This window comes from Aythya marila, assembly GCF_965140915.1.
Source record: "Aythya marila genome assembly, chromosome: 6".
NCBI classification, from domain to species: domain Eukaryota; kingdom Metazoa; phylum Chordata; class Aves; order Anseriformes; family Anatidae; genus Aythya; species Aythya marila.
The window spans coordinates 20,408,002-20,430,646 of NC_139047.1; the positions used below are offsets into that span (position 1 = coordinate 20,408,002).

The 22,645-nt window shown below is 33.4% G+C and overlaps 1 protein-coding gene across 1 annotated transcript in view; it reads left to right on the forward strand.

The window, feature by feature from the left end:
• LOC309879845 (sodium channel protein type 1 subunit alpha) overlaps nucleotides 1-22,645 on the forward strand; it is a gene marked incomplete at both ends in the record, with an annotated part of 68,837 nt that overhangs the window by 31,248 nt on the left and 14,944 nt on the right. Inside the window, 5 exons of the mRNA XM_082764111.1 lie at nucleotides 2,657-2,774; nucleotides 3,379-3,533; nucleotides 6,002-6,175; nucleotides 7,265-7,387; nucleotides 19,933-20,214. Of these exons, the coding sequence (XP_082620237.1) occupies nucleotides 2,657-2,774; nucleotides 3,379-3,533; nucleotides 6,002-6,175; nucleotides 7,265-7,387; nucleotides 19,933-20,214 (852 nt within the window). The remainder of the gene's footprint in view (nucleotides 1-2,656; nucleotides 2,775-3,378; nucleotides 3,534-6,001; nucleotides 6,176-7,264; nucleotides 7,388-19,932; nucleotides 20,215-22,645) is intronic.

A 22,645-nucleotide genomic window follows, 5' to 3' on the forward strand; every position in this document is an offset into this window, starting at 1 on the left:
AGGTCTCTTCCAACCTAGAGATTCTGTGATTCTGTGAAATCCCTTTAGTTGTTAAGACTGAAAAATGGTATCAGCAGACTAAAACATCTTATGTTCCTAATGGAATGTCAAAGCATGCTAGAGATATAAAATTTTGTTGAGATCTGTATTTAAAAAACAAACAAACAAACAAACAAAAACATATTACAGATGTAACCATTCTTTTACATAACTTCTTTGTGGCTATTTTAACAAAATAATTTCCATTGATATACTAACATGCAAAACAACTACACCCTCAGCAAATTCAAGTGCTGATATTTTAGTCAAAACAGAAAATTATCTTTCCAGACATTTAAGAAGAATAACTTTCTTACTTAAGGAACTTTAAACTAACTTCCTTAAGGAACCTTAAGCTAACTTTCATTCAGTTAGCAATCCTGTTTTTTTGGGGGGATACCAGACACTGTTGTATTGCTTCAACATTGTAGTACTTCAGACACTCAGTTTTAGGCTAGCTGAGTTTTATGCTGCTGTCACTTTGGTGTACCTAACCCCTCTAGTGTTCTCTACAAAAATCTATTGCTAAACTAAGAGCTATCCTTAGATCCTCTCTAAGAAAGCAGACTAGCACAAAACCACCTCTTCCCTTGGGAACCTATTTCAGAGCATTGTTCCAATTTCCCATTGAATATCTGAAGCATTAATATTTCTTTTCCTATTAAATATTTCCTAAAATGTCCTATAGGACATAATAGACTTTGATTCAAGCTTCTGAATTGCTGCCACAATAGATGTTATAAAAATTCCTTTGAGCACACTATCCAGAACTTGCCCCAGCTGAAAGAATTTCTAAATAGAACAAAATTTAAGCAAAGACTCATTGGAGAAAAACGACTACTGGTCATCTACTCTCCCCATAACTGCCTTAATGCTGGCTCGTCCAGTCTTCCAAACCTTCAGAGGGCAGATGGTCAAATGAAGGAACACAAGCTGTTTTATGACTGATCAATGGTAAATACACTCAGGTCAGGAAAGCTTTAGGTAAGTGTACTACCTAATCATCCCCTTGCAAGATAGCAAGAGAAGTAGAGGGAATGCTGCCTGTAGGACCAGCCTTATCTTTCATTCCTTTGAGAAAGCACCATGACATTTCTGATTTTTCCCACAGAAAATTATGAAAGAACAACTCTGTTACGTAGTCTTCTATGGGAAGAACATTCAGCATTGCTGTTTTGGATTTGAGTCCAACTCCTTATTTTATATTGACTGTTAGTAAAAAAGAACTGTAAAAGAGATGAACACTAGAACAGCTTTCTTTGGCAGCCTTTGAATTAGCTGAGTTTTAGATGAGAACCCACTTAGAAAAGACTATATGCACTTCCAGGGCCAGTGGGAACAATCAGAGGAGTTCCAACCGGCTTCAGAACATATTGAGCTCTTCAGCACCATTCCTGGAGTTTTAGAGTGCTGGCCAGGATCCCTTTTTCCTGACTGAATTAGCTCTAAAAGCTTGTCTCTTCCTTCCCTCCTTCCTTCCCTCCTTCCTTTTCCCTCCAGCTGTGTAACCTCTTTTTCTTTAGCAAACTAACAACTTAATTATCTTAAAAGTATAAATCACACCATTAATTTCAAAGAGCTTAGTTTTTAAACTGGAGTGAGTTTGTAAGGTAAGGACAGTAAATCTAATCACAGAATTTCCTAGGTTGGAAGAGACCTCAAGGTCATCGAGTCCAACCTCCAACCTAACGCTAACAGCCCTCCACTAAACCATATCCCTAAGCTGAATCTACTGTTACCCTGCTTTGCAGGATTAAGTCAATGTCTTAATTTTTACATCTTGTACTGTTTTTCATCCCCATTTTAGACCTCCTCTTTCCTTGTCCCAGTTTCAATTCAGTCAACTGATCAGGCCTCCTAAATTTTCATCAGCATATTTCATTTCCTCCAAAGATGCCACAAGATGCCACAAGTCAGCGGGGAAAAAAATTAACGTTAACCCCAATTCATCTGTGAGGAACTTTGTCATTAACTTTCCCCCATCTTAATAGTTCCCTTTTTCCAATTTTGTATTAATTTTATACGTTTTATACAAATGTGCATCACCTCAGCTTGAACTAAGAATTTCAAATGTAGCAGTTTTGCCACATTTTATTGAAATTCACATTGATTTCTTTGCCTAGGAAAAAAAAGACTTTTAATCTGGACTTGCACTAAAATACAACTTTTTCTGTGCTTTTTTCCCTCATTCCTTTGAGCTCCAACCTTATTTAGATAGTTATATTTAAGCTCTTACCTGCTTTTCAGTAGAGACTGCAGATTGCTGCAGATATATTTAAGCTTTATTAAATCTATCCAACAGATCATTGCCACTTATGGTTAGCTGTGGTCATACATGTAAGTCCTTGAAGGCTTAGAGCCATCATTCATACTTTTTAGTTTGAAACTTAATTTTCTTTGAATATTATTTATCAGTGATACAGCTTCTATTTAACATATCCATACAAGGCAAGAGGAAAATTTTTTCAAGTACAAATTTAACATGAGTTGATCAGCAATATACTTACATTGAATACCATAACAAAAGCAGAACTATTTATTTTTTCTGAGGACTACTCATATTTGTGTTAAAAACACTTACTGTGCATTTGTGATCCTTTTTCTTTTTTCTTTACAGAAGCTAAATATGTCCAGTTCATCTGAAGGTAGCACAGTTGACATTGGACTCCCTGCAGAAGAGCAACCAGAAGCTGAACCTGAGGAAGCTATGGAGCCAGAGGCTTGCTTCACTGAAGGTGTTTGGGATGAAAAAATATAATAATAATAAAAATAATAATAATAACAAAAAAACACTAATTCATGAATAATTAATTGTTTTAACTAATTATTAATATTTGTTTTTAATTATTTACTCTTTTGTTATTGTTTAAACAATGATTAGAAGCAGTAATACTTTTAGACCAAAATTTAACATATGGATAGTGAATTTAATATCCCAAGCAATAGAAAGTACAATGTAATAACACTTGCCCATATGCTACTACATAAACTTACCTTAAACTTGAATGAATTAATATATTTTCATCTCTTACATTGCATTCTGTAATGTGGCTTCATGTTGAATGGACTTTTATCTTTATGTGCATAGTGTATTGAGCACTTAGTTCTTGATAAATGATAAATACTTTTTTCTTATCTGTTCATTGATTTGTAAATTTCAGTCATCTCAGTAATAAATCTACTTGTTTTGGAGAGGAAAGAGATCATCTAGGTGAAACTCTATTGAGTTTTTACTAAATAACACATCTTCTAGAAATATAGTGCTGTGCCACTGTGCAGTCAAAATTAATGAAATTCAACAAAATTTCTCATTTTCTCAATACATACATTGTTTTAAAGGTTGTGTACGGCGTTTCAAGTGCTGTCAAGTAAGTGTAGAAGAAGGGAGAGGAAAGCAGTGGTGGAACCTTAGAAAGACCTGCTTCAGGATTGTTGAGCACAACTGGTTTGAGACTTTCATTGTCTTTATGATTCTCCTCAGTAGTGGAGCTTTGGTGAGTAAAACATGAAGAGAGTGTCATAACTGTGTCAGAAAACATTGTTTTATTTAGTTGTCTCTTCCAGAAAAATTCCATGACTTCAAAGGATCACCAAATTTTAGTCAGGACTTGAAAAAAAAAATGCTGAAAATGGCTCTTCTCAATAATGTCCAAAAAAGAACAGACAAAATCGATTAGAGAGGGCTTAACTCCATTGCTGAAAGTGATATGTCTGAACGTGGGAGAGGGAGAACATGTGAAGAAAACACATTTAACTTCATTATTTGGGTTTGTCTCTAGTTTTACTGGTGTTTACTGATATATCTCAGGAAAAGAACTGCCCTCTCTTTGAATAAGAATGTATTGTTTATGCTTCTAGTTCAGCCTCTTACAGATTTATGTCTGGGATATCTTTAGAAAGATAAATTTTCCAATCACCATGCTGTAAGTTTAACAAGCATATGGGGACAAAATAAAGAGAAGCCAACCATCATGTAAGTCTATAACAAAAAAGAAAAAAGAAACAAAACCATTACAAAAAACAACATCAACAAAACAAAATAATATATCATTTTACAAATATAAATAATGATGAATAATATAGAAAATTGAAATTAGCTGTTAAATAAAGCTGAACCTGGATTAGTTGAGCCTGAACTGAAGTTTCTTAGGCAAACTGTTTGCCCCGAGATTTCCTAGAGCATATCTGGCATCTGTGCAGGTAAATGTAATTACCATTCAGTAAATTACCTAAGTTTCTGCATCATTAAACAAAATTACTTTGCAAAAGTCTATTAGAAACTCTTTAGGCCACTCCCAAATCTTTAAAATACACTTAATGGCTAGCAGTTTACCATTATGCCTATCATGAGTCTTGGTTAAATCTGTAAGTATTCTGGTTGTCTTTGGTCTAATATCAAAATAACAATCAAATAAGCAACTTTTACACAACACAATGTGACAAGTTTCCTGTGTCACAGGAAAAAAAAACTCATAGACTCATATCTACAGTATTGATGATACCGATTGGGGAAAACCCTTAGCAACATGAATTTAAATGAAAGAAAAGTAGTGGCAGGAGACTGCTTAAAAGTCAATTTCCATCATTGTGTTTAGAGGAAGTTTGGGATGAAATGCAACTTAGCACCTCATGCTTCTGAAACTCAGGTGTATGTCATCCACAGAACATTTACCTTGGGAGAATGCCACACAGATCAGGGCATTAGCTTAATACCCTAGAGATGTGAGACAGCTCTTCGTGACAGCGAAAAGTTCCCCTCAGACCTGCCAACACTGTATTCTAATGTTTATCCCAAGGTCACACTTGAGACAAGTCTCACTGTCATTACAGATGGAAAATCAGGCAGGCATAAGCTCCAGGATGCTTGCAAAGCCCAGCTGCAGGCACATGCAGGCAGGGAGAAGCTTAGCCTTTAGCATAGTCTGATTCATGAAATGGAATTGGTACATGCCAACTCTTCCCAATATTGTGAGCTAAAGCTGCTAGTGTATCAAAGTACATGAGCATCCAAAACTACTGATACACAGATACCAATTGGATGATTGGTAGAGAAACACTAATCATTTGAACTGACAGAAGTGTTTCAAAATCAGACTGGGTCAAAATGAATGTTAGTATTGATAAATACCCAAATCTTTGCAAGCTTACAGATCATTCCAGCTCTTTCACTCCAATAAAACCAATAACTCGTATATGAAATAGTAGTATAATTACAATTTAAAAGTGACTAAAGGGAAAATTTCTTAGAGGACAGAAATAATTACTGAAAAGCAGACATTATATGTTTGAACATCATTTGTCAAACTTCTAAAAAAAAATTAAGATACACGGAACATGTAAATAAATTTAAAAGGATCATAAGAAATTTTATGTATCTAATAAAATGTGAATAATACAGTAGAGAGGGTATTTGATTTAGATTTTTTTTTAAGAAAAGAATAACTTGTTTTATGATTTATGGCTTAAATTTTTCAAAAACTAACAGGACTTAAAAGCATAAGATCAACTGCATTGTCATTTTACTGAAAATTTTACAGCTATGGCCTTGGATTTTGAAAATGGATCTACCTACATACAAACTAAATTATAAATTACTCAGCATAATTCGGTTCACTTCCATCACTTTGCAGAATCAAAAAAAATTTGTAAGTACTGAAAATGATCTGAGTATAATAATTGACCAGCAGCAATGAATAAATAAAGATCTCTGTCCAGTGAAGAAGTTGTTGCTGTGTAATATCTGCTTCTCTATCCTGTAAGGAAGAAAATATAGTTCCATAGGCTAAGAACAGATATATGCAGTTAGCAGAAAAGGAACCTTGAGACAAAACTGAAAATCACATGCCTGTTCTTGAAGAAAGGTTTGCCTTTTTTTTTTTTTTTTTTCCCTACCTTTGTTGTTTCTGTTATAACTTAAATTGTATGGCAACAAAAGGGAACAACCAGTATGTTTTTCTCATAGGCTTTTGAAGATATATATATTGAACAGCGTAAAACTATCAAGACCATGCTGGAATATGCTGATAAGGTCTTCACTTACATCTTCATTCTGGAAATGCTGCTGAAGTGGGTGGCCTATGGCTATCAAACATACTTTACTAATGCTTGGTGCTGGCTGGACTTCCTGATTGTTGATGTATGTAGTGCTTTTCCTTTTGTGCTACTTTTATATTAATTTTATCTGGTGTTTGATTTTGGGTTTTGTTTGTTTGTTTTGTTTTGTTTTTCATTTGTTTATTTTTCATTACTTGCTCTATGAACATAATATCTATGTATGCCAACTAGTTTATTTTTCATTTTAAAATGAAGGTATAGAATAGTATAGAAGATCAGAAGAATAGGTCAGAAGAACAGATCAGAAGATGAGAAGAATAGTATATGAGATCATTATACCATTATTTGTGCAATAAATAGTTAAGAAATTAGAGTAATGGAGGAGCATTCGGGGGAAATGGAAAGAAAACTGAAGGTCTTATATTGGTCAGGAGCCATAGCATGTGGAGGAAGAATATGGCATTTCTCATCGACAAAATGCAGGGATGTAGAATATATGGATATGAGACTTTATTAGTTCTGCAGAAACTGTGGAAATATTTTTGTAATGTATTTTCAGAAACAGCAAAATCCAGGATTGTCCAGGTTAATGTCAATGTAGAAAGTACATAAATTCAGTATTTAGCCAAAAGTTTTTTTCAGTGTAACCAAATATAAAAAAATTAATCCTTTCTACCAATTTCCAGACAAACAATGTTGCTCTGTGACCCATCTGTTAATTCAAAACAGGCTTCAATCATTTCCTTTCCAGTTGTGGGCAAACGAATGGGCATTATCAACAGTAATTATTGATCCCAACAGCACTGTAAAACAGATAAAAATGGAAAACAATGCTTAAATTGGTAAAAAGGAGAGATTAATTTTTTTTTTGAGTGTGTGTTTGTGGTTTTAAATGTCCTCAAATCATTAGTGCAATATGAAATACCTAATTATTAATGCTTCCAGATATTAATTAACTGTTACCATATGGTACTTCTGTTTATTTATTCACCTGTCATACTCTTCTTTCTTATTACTTTTTTTTTTTTTTTTTTTTTAATTTAAAAGACTTCGTATTCCCGAAGAAAGTGGTCCAAAATTAGATTCTTCTAAAGGAGTTTATAGCTCACATCTATGGTATGTAAAGTAGTATTTACAATATAATAATTTCTACTTTCCTGTTTTCATATAGGTCTCTTTGGTTAGCTTAACAGCAAATGCATTGGGTTACTCTGAACTTGGTGCCATTAAGTCCCTTAGGACACTAAGAGCTTTGAGACCTCTAAGAGCTTTGTCACGATTTGAAGGCATGAGGGTAAGAAAAAATGAAAGAATCTGAAACTATGCATGCATACAAAGGATTCATGCATGCAGAATAAGGAATGATAAGTCCATGCAGAAAGGCTGCATTGCCTTTTTATCTATTGCATATCTTTTACTAACAGATAAGCAAAAAGCTTCATCAATTCACCTAAATCCATATGCAGTATCACATAGAAGTTATGTTCATTAAAGTTACTTTACTTTCTAGCCAATCTCAGGAGTTTTCTGTTTAATGCTTTGAAACTGCTGACTATGAGCTCTCTCAACAGACTCTTAACAAGGAATAAAATGAAGCAGGTTTTTATTAATTTTTACTGATAAGCATATTATTATATTTATACAAGGATCAAATTTAGCTTTAGTTAATAAAACTATTTTCTGTTATCAGTTGAAATTCTTCATTTTTCTTCATATCTGATAAACCAACTTTGGTCTAGCCCCACAGAATTTTACTAGATCATAACAGAGTTATATTCATATCAGCTAGTCGAGTTGTTTAAATATATTTCTGAGTTTGGCTGGCTTTTGAAATAAAAACAAATAAAACTATTTGATTTCTCTATGAAATTAGTCTTTTTGTAAGGCAAATTCAACACAATATACATAAGGTTATTTCACACTTAATCCAAGTAATTTAGAGGTCCTGCTTACTATACATCTCACTCAAGGAAGCATTTTAAATTTTTTTTTCATCCGTTTATGCTTACTTTTCCTTAAAGCCACTGAATACAAACTAACTCTATATGCATGTCATTGAAGTATGTTTTAAGAGAATGCTTTTCACTACTTCATGGAAACATGAGAGAAATATTGTGCTAATGAATTTCATGTCAATTGTAAAATACTGAAATAGCCTAGAATATACTGTCTGAACAGCCTTTAGATACAAATCTAAGCTTAAGGAAGTCAAATCTCTGAATTCTGTTCCTTAAATTGTATTCCTCAGGCTACATATGTCTACTTCATAAAGAATCAGAAAAAAATACTGCTAACCAATGATTGCTAGATTAATAAATTTCAATTTCATGTTACAGTTTTACTATTAGCAGTTTTCTCATCATTTGAAATTTGTGAATTGATAACTCAGCAGGGTAAGAGCTGGTCAAATACTACAGAGTATGAGTTTTCACCTAGGTTTAGAAAGACTATTTCATTTAGCAATTTTCACTTTGACTTTCTTTGTACTTATTGCTCATGACCATTCAGATAAATGTGTTTTTGTGCAGACAAATGCTAGAAAATTGCTCTGAGCTTTATTTTCTTAATATTATTATTTTCAGCTGCAGGAGGACTGGGAGATTAGTTTAGAAGTTATACGGGGAAAAGAAACGTAGCTCCTTAGATGATGCTGGGGGGGGGAAAGATCATTACTGGAAAGATAATGTTGAAATTAATAGCTATATGTTTTATTTCATTTTTATGTATCCTTATGATTGCCTTAGGAAATTTCCCATTTAAAACATTTAGGATGTTCATGGTCTAAGAAAAGTACCTGTTATTTGGAATCTGTTTACTGCTTTCCCTTATTTTTCACTGTAAAACTATGAAATTATGCCAGAAGCACGATCATATGGTGGAATTTCAGATACATAAGATGAATAATTCATGAGTAACTTACTGTGTAGGAATCACAGAGAAGCCTGGAAAAGCAAAAAAGGTTATAGCTTCAATATTAATGACAGTCAATAAAGTACCTTATTCCAGTCACTTAGCAAATTTGACTGGTCAAATGCATAGTCCTTATCTTCACTATTAGTTACATGCACTTCTGAAAGTGTGTTTTTTTTTCCAAAGAGTTTGGCAAGTGTTCACAGTAACAGCTCATTGATAGATATAAGCATTACTTTATGAATGACTCACAAACAGTAAAAAGATTCAAATAACAAATAATTGACCAGCTCGTTATAGACTATAGCCATGTCAAATTACAGTTGTCTCAGAAATTGAGTTCATTTTGTAAAAATCCATTAAAGCTTTTTTTTTTTTTAAATCTGCCATCAGGAAGTAAAAATAATCTAACCCTCCTTGCTTTTTTATATTGCTTATACACTGACCTACAAGCTGAGGTTTTTTTTTTTAAAGTATGTATTTATAATTTTAATGTTTTCCCCCATTTTCAAAATTAGGTAAAATTTGCCTTGAAAATAAGATCAAATGTATTTCATAGGACCCTTATGTTTAAGAAGCTTTGTATAATTTTGGAAAACAAGCTGCCAAAACAAGCTAAGCTACTTTAAATTGATCTTTTTTTCTTAAATAAGCTTAACATCCTGGTGAATTGGCATAATGCAGCATTTTGCAGTCATTAAATACTAATAGCTATTTTGTTATCTCGAAATATCAAACATACTTCACTCTTTAAGTCATGTTATATTCTGTGGTTACAACTTAAATTTGTAATTATGCTGTTTCATAAGTGGGATAGATAAATTCTCTTGGCAAAGTGAACATAAGATTATGAATCTCTTGTGACAAAATAGCTTACAAGTGGCTCACAGCCTGTGCTTGCCTCAAGCACAGAAGTGAATGGTGCCATATTAAGGCATTTAAAATATCTACTAGTACACTGCAGTCTGAGAAATTTTAATACTTCCTTCAGTGAATCTCAAAACCAACTCCACCCAGATGCTGGAAGGCAAAGTAAATAATTGTTTTAATTTAATTTAAATTTCTGTCATAGGGTTCATATTCTCATCTCAATTATTATATGTACCGAGCAGAAGTATCTGCAAAATGAGATTTGAATATACCCATTGCTTTTTGTTTAGCTTTTTAGTACTTGCGATATAATGCTTTTGCGCTAGTTCTGAATTGGTATGCTACTTGTAAACGTAGAATACTGAGTACACATTGCTTTGCTAAGATAGATGATTAAGTGACAATAAAGCATGCATTTGTGTCTAATTTCACAAATAAAGCATGTCATGCCGTGCTTGATTTATATATTAGAGAAATAGTAGAAGGCAGCAAACAATCTGAAAACTACTTGCACTTTCAGTTTTGCATGCCTTATGCATATTTCTGGCTGATGGCTTTAAACATTTACTGTATTTCAAATTTCCAGTCCAATTTCATAACATGTAAAAATAAATCAGAGTATTTTATGTCTTTGATATCCTCTAAAATTCAATGGCTATTCCTTAGATTCCCTTACCAATAAAGAGATAATGAGACATTTCCAAGAGTACTCCAAACTTCATTAGTAGAAAGAAAGAGTTTCTCATATGACTGAGTTATAAAACACAGCATCAAGTGTCTGTCATTACAGATTCACAACTAATAACAGGCTATATATTTCTATTTCATATAGGATAACCTATCTTCAGCTTGGATGGGGTGGAGCACTGGTTCCTCCCCTTATCTGTATTATGGGTACAGTATTTCCCACTTTTCTACCCTTAACAATTACAGTGTGACTGATCACTGCATTGTATATTTAAGGTTGGAAGGAAGGAGAATATCATTTGAGAATCTTAGTAGCAGCACTACCATATTATACATATTCACTCTACATCCCCTTCTTAATTGCTTTAAATATTTGGAAATAATTGTTTGAAATTTCTGATGTTATGGATATAACATGAAAACTTTTGAGAAAATCAGTATCATTATTTAGAATTATCTGAGTTCTTTTTGCAAGAGAAAGGCTCTTCAGTTATTTTTTAGATTTTGAGATTTTTTTTTCACTGAGATTAAAAAATGGCTTTCTTTAAAAATTCCTTTACATTGTTTTGGAAAGATCTCTGCTTTACTTTGTTACTCAGTTTACAGCTACATACGTTCCAAAAAAAAAATCCCATAGAATGAGTTTTGAGCATTACTTATGATAAAATAAACATTACAGTCTGAATACTCACAAATATAAATATTTCCATAATAGCAGTTTACATTTTTGAAGAATTTTTAAACTCATATGTTACATCAGTAGATTATTCCAAGTGTATATAGATAACATGAGACATCATATAACATATATATTCATTTCCTGGAAAACCTGAATTCAGTATTCATTGCAGTAGAAACTGGTCTCTGTTGGAAACTACTTTTTATAATTTTCATAAAATGCTAATAATTGTGTTCATAATTATTTTGTACTATCCCCTGGAGTTTAGAAATGTTCTACAGGAAACATGTCAATGATGCAAAAAATTTGCATTTACTGTCAGGTCCTTAGTAAATGCTTGATCTTTGACTATTACAACCACTAATTGTTGGAGGTTATAATTTCTGCAGGTTTTTTTATAGCTTCAGTGGAAAGGGTAAATCAACACAAACTGCATTTGCTGTAGTTTTAGCATCTTATCTTACACATAAGAATTGTATACTCAGTTACAAGAAAGTATATTCACTACCTTTTTCAAATTTCCCTTAAATATAGAGGAATTTTCAGTGAGGGATTTTTTTAAGAACTACAATCTTATTTACTGAGTTTTAAGGAGAGTCTATTCAAAGTGCAATGTCTCCCGAAACACAGTTGAAACTTTACAAAATTCAGTGTAAGAAGAGTCTGTGTTTAGAGTCATAAAACATACAGGAAATATCTTTAGTATTTTGTTTCTTAGACTATAATTCTACAGTTGGAAAAGAGCTTTTAAAGGAGTTGTTTATATCACTGAAAATGGTATGATTGTTGTTTGGATTTGTGTTTGCTCTGTCTTGAAGAAAATACTGTTAGGATCTTGATTCAATTAAATATAAAGGGCAATAACAATACATTTATGTCACAACAAAAGCAAATTCTTCTTTTTATTTTTATTTTTTCTTTCACTAGATCTGGTGAATTTCAAAGATACCATTTCCACTTCAACTAATTATTCTGCTTTCATGCTTGTATATATTTACAATATTTACCTGCTCTTAAACAAGTGCAGCCATGTGATTTATTGCTTGACAGATAATTATTGTGTTTCATCACACAGTATGTTAAATCATATTTTCTCCATGTTATGTCTTCAAAAGTATTCTGCCCTATGCTTGATCTGTAGTGAGAAACAGAATCAAAGCTGCTATGGGAACCCCAGTATTTTATTAAATCCAACAGTACAGCTTGTTTCTAATAGACTGTAACAAGTATAAGAAATGCTTCTGTTGTTACTTTAACTAAGTTACATTTTGTTATGAAAGCTGTCCTAGAATTGCAGACCTGTTGAAGTTAGAAGTGACATCAGACATCTTGGTTGAACCTCCCTGCTACCAGTTCAAATATTCCAAGATGCAAACTCACCACCCAATAGCATGAAATTTCCACAGCACAGTGTTTTCCTTTCTTTGAAGATAAAAATCAATACCAGAACCATTTTTCAGTCAGCTGAAAAGGAAAGTAAGAAAAGGAAAAGCAGAAATGACAGCATTAGCTTGCTAAGAGAGTAAATTTATTTTCGTCTGATATCTTTTGTCTTTTGCTTCAACTTTGTTTGTTCATTACTGTTAAGATTAAGACTTAGTTATGTCTCCTTGTCAGGTCTCTCTCTGATCCTTTCCATCTGCCTGTCTTCTCTTTGCATGCTTCAGTTGAATCCAAACTTTTCTTTACAACTGCTGCTCTAAATGGTAGATTTGTAAGTCTTCACCCTGTATCCTCAATGCAGTCTTCATTTTACCTAGAAAACTGCAGCCCTTCTCACAAATATTGTAATTTTGTACTTAATTTTTCCCATTGTTTCACAGGAGACAATTCACATGCTATTTATAACACTGACAAAACACATTCATTTCTTTCATGATCTTTTGCACATAGCAACCATTTGTTCTTCTCTGCTTGATTAAATAAATTTCTAGTCTCTCTATTGGAATTCACTTTTATGTATTTTCTATTTTCTACTTTGTAGTGATCCTGAATCAAGGATAAGAATTAATCTGCTACAAGAAGAAAATTATTTTATTTTTTTCCCTTGCTTCTAATTTTTTAAGCCCTTTTCAAAATGTTACTTTTTTCTGAACATCATAATTATAGCTTATGTAGTTAAAAATAAGTTATATGTACATGCATGCATTAAGGCAAACTGTGTAGCTAAGGTGAATTCCTGATGATATCCTAGGCCTTTTACTACCAAATATGTTCTAAATTGTTTAGGATTAGAAGGGTTTACATAAAGCTTAATGTTAAGATGATAGATATTAGAAAAAAAAAAAAAAAAGTTTTCTTGTGCATGCATGTGTATATTTATGTAAAATCATTTTATTTGGAGTATAGCATCAGCAGAAATATTGCTTTTTACAGCTACAGTTCACTCTTTCTTAACTTCAAGCTCACGTCCTACTCAATGAAAAACCTCTGCCTATAAGGAAGAATGAGGCCTATTTTGTTAGAGACTCTGTTTACATTAATTAGGGATAACAGAAGATTCTCATAAAAAAATGAACATCTAGTATCAAATGGATCATATTCCAATGGAATTATTTTAAGGATTTCACAATTTTTATCTGGTTTATTTAAGTGTTTAAGTTCATCTTCACCATCGTTAGTCTTTGCAAAACTTGGATATTAGAAAATCACTGTAACATCACTGTAGTCCTGGATGATCTCATAATTGATGAAAATTGCATTTGCTGAGATGTTTGTTTGTTTGTTGATTTTGTTTGCTGATTAAGACTTTATCATCACTGATTACCCTGCAGGTCCATGTACTTCCTATTTTTACCTGATAAACCAAACAAGAACTTTGAAGAAATTGTACATGTCTCTTAAGGTACTTCTCTTCTAGAAATAAAATGCCTTGTTTTATATCACATTACATATCTACAAGGTTGCAGATTATGTATACAAACCAAGTATTGAAAAGCCAGTAACTGCCATCTTATAAATACCAAGCAACCTATGAACACTGAAGTGTAAAAAGATAGCTAAGATATACTCTACAATAAATTCTCTATTCTTCATAGACTTGTGCATCTATGGACATGCACCAGTCTTCGGAAAATACATATTTTAATGTAAAATGTGAAAATTCATATATAGAAAAGTACATATTTTATATTTCTGACTTGTCTCATAGGAACATCAGATAGTATTCCATGATAGTTAAACTAGGAAATGCATAGTATACATATCATAGATCTAGTGACAGTGAAAAAGCAATTGGTTAAAGGTACACGAAGGGCAACTATACAATGATTTCAAACTGCTGGACAGCATATTGTAGTCCAGTAGTATACTTATGCTGCCATAATATAAATAAATCAGCTGATGCACAGGTCTACTTAAGCTGTTGGTTCACAAATGCCAGGATCAAGGAATGATACTTTTTAGGACTAAGCCTTTTTCCAATGATACCTTGCCCTGGACATTGCCTATAGGCAATGCTAATATTTTTGACTCAGGTATGAGCTTTCTTTGTGGTCTCTCTCCGACCTCTGACTTTGATCCTCTGACTGGGAAAGTTACTGTATTCCTTATGTCTTTTCCTCCCTTTCCTCCACGGTTTAAGAGAGAATACACCTGATACCTCCTGCTCAAGTCAGTGTGGTTTCAGCATCTTCTAGCCTTTGTTGTGGAAATTCCTCAAAGTCCTGTGTTATAAGAACATTCTTAACTCAGATCATATATGTCACCTGAGCCTCCATTCCTGTCCACCCATGGCACACCTACCTGTTCATTCCATTAATCTTCCATTAATCCTCTCTGGTGGACCAAGCATCTAAACCAACAGCTGCTTGTTCACTTCATCATCTTTCATTGCTCTCTGTTAAATTTGTGTACATCTGGACTTTGGCCAGGAGAGCAGGGGAGATTCATGATCTTATGACAGGTGTTCTTACATCATATCTGTTCAAGACAAAGCAATACTCATAGTTTACTCTCAAATCCTGCCCTAAGTCATTTCAGTATTTCATTTGAGCCATGAATTAATTTTCCTTTTTTTTTTTTTTCTGATGTGGCTTATGCTATGTATACTGCTGCTCATCTCTCTCTGCATGCTGCTGCCTTTGAACTACTGTCTCTTCAATCTTTGTACTGCTAAGAGAGAGATGAATGGCTTTTTGTATAAAGCCCTTTCTGAAGTCTATTACTGCATGACTATACAGTCACAGAAATTATTCATCTTTAGATACGTGTATTCAAGCCTATTCCTTGTTCTTCTTCCTTGGAGTTCCTGAAGGTTTCCTCAGGCTTTCCCAGCTTTCAAGGGACTGAGTATGGGAGGAACATGTCTTATACTTGTTACAGCCATTTGTCAAGCATGCATAGAAAATAAGGTTTGATTTCATCCATAAGGGTATTGGTGAAGTAAGAGTTATTTAGCTTTCTGCATTTCTATGTGTGAATCTTATGTGAGAATGTACATGCAGGAAAAAAAAAAAAAAAAAAAAAAAAAAAAGAGAGAGAGAACAATTAAATAACCACTATAGCTTTCAAACGACTCAGATATGAGATGAGGAATATCAAATCTTTGAGGAAATTTTCCTGTTTAAGTCTAAAAACACTAAGTTGATGACTCCCAAAAAAAATTCTTTGTCATTTTCAGTAGGAAGAATGTTCCAGACATAATCATATAATATTCCTCTTCATCAGGGAGTTTGGAACTTCTTAAAAAAAAGCTACAACTTTTATGGATAAAGTTGTTAAGTACTATTTAAGATTTTTCCTTGTTTGTTTACAGTTACAGGAGGCCCTGGTCTCATGTAGGAATTCCTAGAAATTCTGCGGCTGCTGAGATGCAATGATCTATTGAAGCTATTTTGCTGTGAGAACTGTAATACATTTATATCTATGAGAATCTCTATGTGTTTGAGATCCTATGCCACAACAAGGCTGTATCTAATAAAGCTTATATTCTATTCCAATAGGGATAAGCTGTTACTTTATAATCTTCATTCTGTATGTATATATGGCTCTGGTAGCAAAACTGATCTTTTCCTGCCCAGTTCCATTTTGCTGTCTTTGGTCTGTAGTCAAAAAATAAAACATAACAAAACAAAACAACCACAAACAAACAACAACAACCAGCGATAACAACAACAACAACAAAATTTACTGCTAATTTGTACTGACATACCTTCATATCAGCCAGAAGATAAGATAGATAATTAGCATTGTAGTAATTCTTTTATTTTAAGTGCATAACTGATGCTGGAGGTTAAACATTTGATGAAAATATAAACATGACAAGAATTCTGTGTATATGAAATACTGCTTTCTTCAGAGGAGTCATTATTATTTCCCATGATGATTTTTTTTTTTCTTAACTGGATGAATATCAACTAAGATGTAAGATGGTCTAGAGTCCATTTGTCCTTGTAGGTGTCAGGTGCTGCTTCCTGCTTTTACTTATTGCCATTCCACCCACCTGAGGCCTACCTATGACCAAGCAGAATCAGCCTGGGCTTTTGCAGCTTGCTTACTGGAATCAGCCTGACCCACAACATCCCTCTTGATGAAATACATAGGTAACTTAAAAAAATAACTACACTGTCGGCATCTTTTCCCAACTTGTTGACATTACATTCTGGACTATAAAGGAATAATAGAAAATAGACCCAAGAGAACAGCCTCTTTCAAAATAAAAACTACATTTAAAATCACACAGATCTGCTCTAGTTTTGAAGAAAGAACAAAAGAGCTTTAGTAGCCAACATTCTGTTAACCCACTACAGATTATATCCAACAAGAAGTAACTGACAATTTTTTATTTGTTAGATTTTTAACTGATTAAGAAATGCTTCTTGATCCCTCTTCTGCATTCAGTTCATTTTAATTGCTTCTCTTTTTTGTGTCTATTTGACGTAACTCATGTCCAGGTGTTATGTGTGTATTTTGGGTGCCAACCTGGATATATATTATGTAAAATAAGGTCCTGGTTATCCTAATATACCTCAGTTACTCCCAAAGCAAACACAAGAGAAGTAAATGGGAGGGGAAAAACAAAAACATATATATGTATATACACAGTTGCCTCCAACTGTATGTGTCAAAGAATTTAAAGACTTCCTTTACAGTCAGACTGGTATCTGACCAGCATGAAAAATCCCGTTATATGTTATACATAGTATAGGACAAAGACTCAACACTGTTGAAAAAAAAAATAATCAAACAACAGCAACAACAAAAAAATACAATCAGAAAACAACTTCTAAAAGTTTTAATTTTGTTTTCTTCTTTTCTTAAAAAACCTTCCAGGGGGACTGGATAGCTCAAAGGGTTGGTAATAGGATACAGAGCCTTTCATCTCTAGGTCACCAGTTCGCATCCAGGCCAGGTCAGTAGTGACCAAAAATTGTTACCATTTGATGGGTTTTCAGTGACGTATATGAAATACGTTGTTGGAACTGTTGTTGGAACAGTTGCTGGATGCTGTTGAGTTCTTATTCAAGAACGTGGCTGGTCTGTTGACAGTCACAGCAGCAAGACTGCCTTACCTGTTCATCTAAAGATGTGAGATACTTGATGGCCTTTTGGAGAAATCTTTTTACAACTATTATGAATTCATAATTGTTGCAACGATTACACAATTACTGTAGCAGTTAGTATTCTGCTGCCTGTTCTGGATCTGTGCTGTGGTCCAATGGATCTCTAGGTTGTTAAAAAGGTAACTGCTACAGGCACTTAGTTCATACAAAATCCTTCTTTCCTGTGAACCTTAATATATTTGAGTTGCTGAAATAAATTCCCTCTTCCTTTATTGACATCTCTATTTTCAGGTTTTTCACAGATTAATTCAATCAGTATAGCACATCCAGAACATTTTTATGGGGAGGAAAAAAAAAAGGAAAAAAAATATATATATATATATGGACAGTAGCTGGCCTAGAAATTCAATCAAAAATACCTTAATACAGTGTTCTAGAACAGGTCTGAATTGGAATAAATTCCAAAATAATTTCATTCCTGATTGAAATGTTGTTCTCAATTCCATCAACTTAAGTAGTAACAGCGTTGTTCTCCCTGCAGGATAGTAAAACAACATTTCTCTTACTCCTTTGAAAATGGCTTATTGTGTTCAGATTATTACTGGGACCCTGTTAGACTTTTTAAACATATTTTTTTTTAAACAGTAGTTTATGCTTACATCACCTAGATACTTCACATTTTCTGTAATAGAAATCTCAAGACTTAAGTGTACTTCTTTTAAAGTTAGCACCAAAAACAGAAGCTGCCAAGAAAAGCTAAATTTTCAAAAAATCTTGGTTTTATACATGACAGTGATAATTTTGCTAAAGAAAGTTCCAATTTTTACCATCCAGTGGAGGAAGGCCTTAAAATGAGAAGAAAATATGCCCTGAAAATAACATTTCTACCTAAGATCTCTAAACAGGTCCTAATTCCTGGCCATAACTTTTGGGAGGAGGAGGGTGCTGAGTGACGAGTAGCACAGCCACAACACTCTGCTTCCAAAGGCCTTCAAGAGGCTGTGCAATACAGGTAGTAAGATGGAGCAGCTCTGAGTTTGCTCAAAATTATGTCGGTAGTGGGGAAGATTCCTTTATGTTGCAGAAATTAAGGAACAAAGATAGATTTAATACATCCCAAGTTTCCACACCAATCCTTTCCTGTCTTACTGCAGGAATTGGATTACTAAGAATCAGATTCCTACTATATATTTTGTTTTACCTTTCCAGAAGGTCCTAAAAGTTTTTCAGAGAAAATAATAAAATTTAAAATAATATGCACTTTGTAAATGAGGTCTGGTATTCGATACTCAAGTAGAAGTGATTGCTCAGTTATTCAGCCAAACAAATATTGCAGAAGTTTTAGGAGCTTTGACAGACACATTTCTTAAACTTATATTATATATCAGAAAACTATAATTTTTTCTACATAAATAACTATTGATGTCTTGCCTACAAGGAGCTAAACAGGCAACTGGCCAAAAGCAAATTAAAATGCCAAATCAAAACCCCTAAATATGTCCTTGATATATGTCCTTCTTTAGATAAATGAAGGGTATGAATGACAAACTCAATACATGAAACCATAAGACTGGAGCTTGAAATAAATTTTGTTGATTCAAGTAGACACATATTGCAAAACTGTCTTGCTTTTCTATACAAAGAAATTAATCTTTGTTATATTCTTGCATGGAACAATAAGGCAATAAAGATATGTATATAATTCCTGCATAATCCTTTTAATGTAGAGCTTAGTTTCTAGATTCATGGCATTTTTTGTGTTTTCACATTAAATTTCAAAGTTATGTTAATTGAATTTACAGGTTGCCTTTTTTCTTTAGACATTTTAAGCTATAATTTGATGCATTTTTAGAATTTTCTTATGTCTGTATTTACATTCAACATGTATATCTTTTTTTTTTTATATAGAACATACCAGTGTCAGGCTTCATCTTACTACCACTAGGTCTTATATTTTGTTTTTCTTTTAACTATTTTAATTTTCTCACTTATTTTCATTTCATTACATGTACTCATTTTAAGTATTTAAAAAGAAATAGTGCAATGTTACAGCTATTAATGTACTACAATAACATATATAGTGTTAGTTTCTGAACAAGCATTTATTAAGAATTGGTAAAACAGTATACAAAACTGCTGTTGTAAATACTCTTACACTCTTTTCTTTTTCCCCCTGTATTTGTGTACTAGGTGGTTGTGAATGCCCTTTTAGGAGCAATTCCATCCATCATGAACGTGCTTCTCGTTTGTCTTATATTCTGGCTAATTTTCAGCATCATGGGAGTAAATCTGTTTGCTGGGAAGTTCTACTACTGTGTTAACACCACAACTGATGAAAGGTTTGAAGTCGACCAAATCAACAATTTTAGTCAGTGCGAGGAACTCATAAAAAACAATCAAAGTGCCCGATGGAAAAACGTGAAAGTAAACTTTGATAATGTAGGATTCGGGTATCTTTCTTTACTTCAAGTAGTAAGTTATCACTCTTTATATACCTCTTATTATTTATATGTAATAGTGAAAAGCAATTCTAGAAACAAAAGCAGAAAACATATTTACCTGATGATTTTTATCTGTGGCTTAGTGACATTACTGCACTTATAATTGACTACTCCTTTCATAATAAGCAGCAAATAGAGCCTACTCAGAAGAATTAAGAATTTTTATATCTGACAGAACAGTTGTTATTCTTCCTATTCATAGCTCCCTCAATTCTCCAGTCTTTCTAACTGTAAATGTTTCTAGAAGTACCTAGGGCTGGCATTCTGAATATTTTAAGGTTTACCATTGCTGAAAAACAAAAATCCACATTGGTGTAATTAAGTCATTGAAAATAATTCCAGGTGGGAAACCCCCTCTCAGTGATATGGCTGCCACCACTGCAGTCTGAGGTGATCAATTACTATGGGAGCAGTTTCCATCCAGAAGAGAAACAAAAGAAAACTACTATTAGACAGTACAATCTATGGAATATTTTCCCTGCTATTTCTGTGCATAAGCACCTAGTGGCTGTTTAGCAAAAACTGAAGGAAGAAAGGAAAGATGACTATATTTGCAAAAATATACTACATGCTTATGCTTTCACTGTCAAAAATTGTGTCCACAGAACATGAACTGTGTATTTTGTCACAGCTAACAATCTGACCCAACTTTAGTTAGAAAAATGCAGGAGTTTTTCTCCTGCATTGGCAACAGGCAACCTCTATGGCTTTTTGAGATCACTGCCTAATTCTGCAGAAAGAATTTTCATTTTTATAGTTTAAAGTAAGCATCTATCTCTTCTGTTGGCATAAGAAGTCTTGTTAATGCAAACACTTAAAATGATGCAATAGTATCGACATGGGCCTGCACAGGGTCTAAAACATTAATTTTGAGCACAGGTAAATGTGCCTCCTCGTGAACAGAGCATGTCACTGAGAGACTCTGATAACTCTGAAGATTTAAAATTCATTATGATTAATTATTTACTGTCATGCTAGGGAAGAGCAGAGAGGGACCAACAAAATTAAAGAAACTGCTGAATATAATTTGATTTTGGTAACAAAATTGGATTGCAGTAGAAAGACCTTGAATACTTATTTTCTCTGACTGTTGTCAGATGTAGATGCTTAGGGATATGGTTTAGTGGGGACTGCTAGCGTTAGGTCAGAGGTTGGACTTGATGATCTTGAGGTCTCTTCCAACCTAGAAATTCTGTGATTCTGTGTGATTCTGTGATTTTTGAAACCCATTGACCTAGAATCACCTTTATGGAGGGGAGGCTCAGTGTACCCATGTGCAGGTGAAAAAAATGTTAACAGGTACATTTTTTCCTGACATTGTGGCTACAAACACCACCCCGCCAATATTTGCTGGGTCGTATGTATTCCAGTGTCTCAGCTATGCATAGGTTATTTCATCTCCACTGAAAAGCAGAGAATTTTTTTTTCTCCAAAAAATATTTCTTAAATGAAATTTTAGATTCTTAGAGTACTGCATTGCTCTGGAAAGCAAATTGGGAGAAATATGCCAGCCACTAACACCCATGCTTCCAAAGGAAAAAATAGTCTAGGCCTACCAAGGAGGGCCATAGCTCTCACAGAAGAAGATGCCAGTTGTTTTTAAAATATCTACAACAACTAGATTTCACACAGGTATGAAATGCTTGCCTAGTCGATGGAGTTTGTTTCGTCAGTAGATTTTTTATATTTTTATTTTTTTCTGTACTCTTAAAATTCATGAAAAAGTGTGAGAGATTTTCTGTTTCACATACCAGAAAAAACAAGACACTTCTGTCATTCCATGAAACGAACACTTGACCCTACATCTTTTAGGGTTTGGTAAGTAAGCCACCAGCAGTGATTTTGCAGTTGTAGAATGATACTTTGTATACTAAGTAGCTTAGTTTTCAACTAATGTTTTAAAATTTGCAGAGTCTATTTTTTTTTTCACCTTTATGAACTCAATGAAGGCCACAATTCATAAATGTTTGAGATCCTTACATCACTTCCTCAAGAAGATATTTATAAGGTGATTTTCTATTTGATTTTTAAAGTACTTTGGATGAGATGTAGTAAAAGATTCTAAGGCCATCATGTTCTGAAGAAACACAAGTAGATAAATATGTCTTAACTCCATATTTACTTAACCTTCCTAATCAGTTTGCAGTAATAGGAAGACTAAATACTAAGAATCACTTTGAGAGATCCATAAGTATGTCAAACAAAAAAAAGATAAAGCTTGAAACTTGGGTGTTTGATCCTAAATAAGGTATCAAGCTTGAAAATCTGACTAAAAAATCATTATTGCTAGTAGAAAAGATTTCTCTGCACCCAATGTGCCAATTAAGGCACTTAATCTTTTACACCTTAGTGGTTAGTTGAAAAGTCTACTGAAGTCATTTGATTCTTCACCTTAGCAGCCA